The 350-nt window shown below is 57.7% G+C and overlaps 1 protein-coding gene across 1 annotated transcript in view; it reads right to left on the bottom strand.

Moving 5' to 3' along the window:
* FAM214B (family with sequence similarity 214, member B) overlaps window positions 1–350 on the bottom strand; it is a 5,475-nt gene that overhangs the window by 583 nt on the left and 4,542 nt on the right. The window contains exon 6 of the mRNA XM_008944496.1: window positions 15–150. Coding sequence (XP_008942744.1) covers window positions 15–150 — 136 coding nt within the window. The remainder of the gene's footprint in view (window positions 1–14; window positions 151–350) is intronic.

The following is a 350-nucleotide window of genomic DNA, read 5'->3' as shown; positions in this document are numbered from 1 at the left end:
GCTTGGGGCCACGGTGGCCCCTTCCTCCTCCCTCACAGGCACCAGGAAGATGCGGTGGCGTAGGAAGGTCATGTGGTTGGCTGGCATATCCTCGAAGTTGTACGTCACCAAGAACATCTTCACCACAGTCTTGTTGGGGTTAAATAAGGTCTGGGGGGACAGGTGTAGCGGGTGAGACTGGGAAGGGCACAGGAATTAATCCATGGGGCAGGGTTGGAGCATCTAGGGGCAGCACCAGAAGGCCCAAGGGACCAGAAAGCCCCACATCAACCCCTGGGGCCTTAGCCTGCAGTCAGTCCTCTCCACTCACCTCCAGTCCTGCCATCCCATTACTCATGCATGGTTTCCTG

Source organism: Merops nubicus, unplaced genomic scaffold (assembly GCF_000691845.1).
Source record: "Merops nubicus isolate BGI_N331 unplaced genomic scaffold, ASM69184v1 scaffold30317, whole genome shotgun sequence".
Lineage (NCBI taxonomy): Eukaryota > Metazoa > Chordata > Aves > Coraciiformes > Meropidae > Merops > Merops nubicus.
This window is presented reverse-complemented; position numbering and strand designations above follow the sequence as displayed.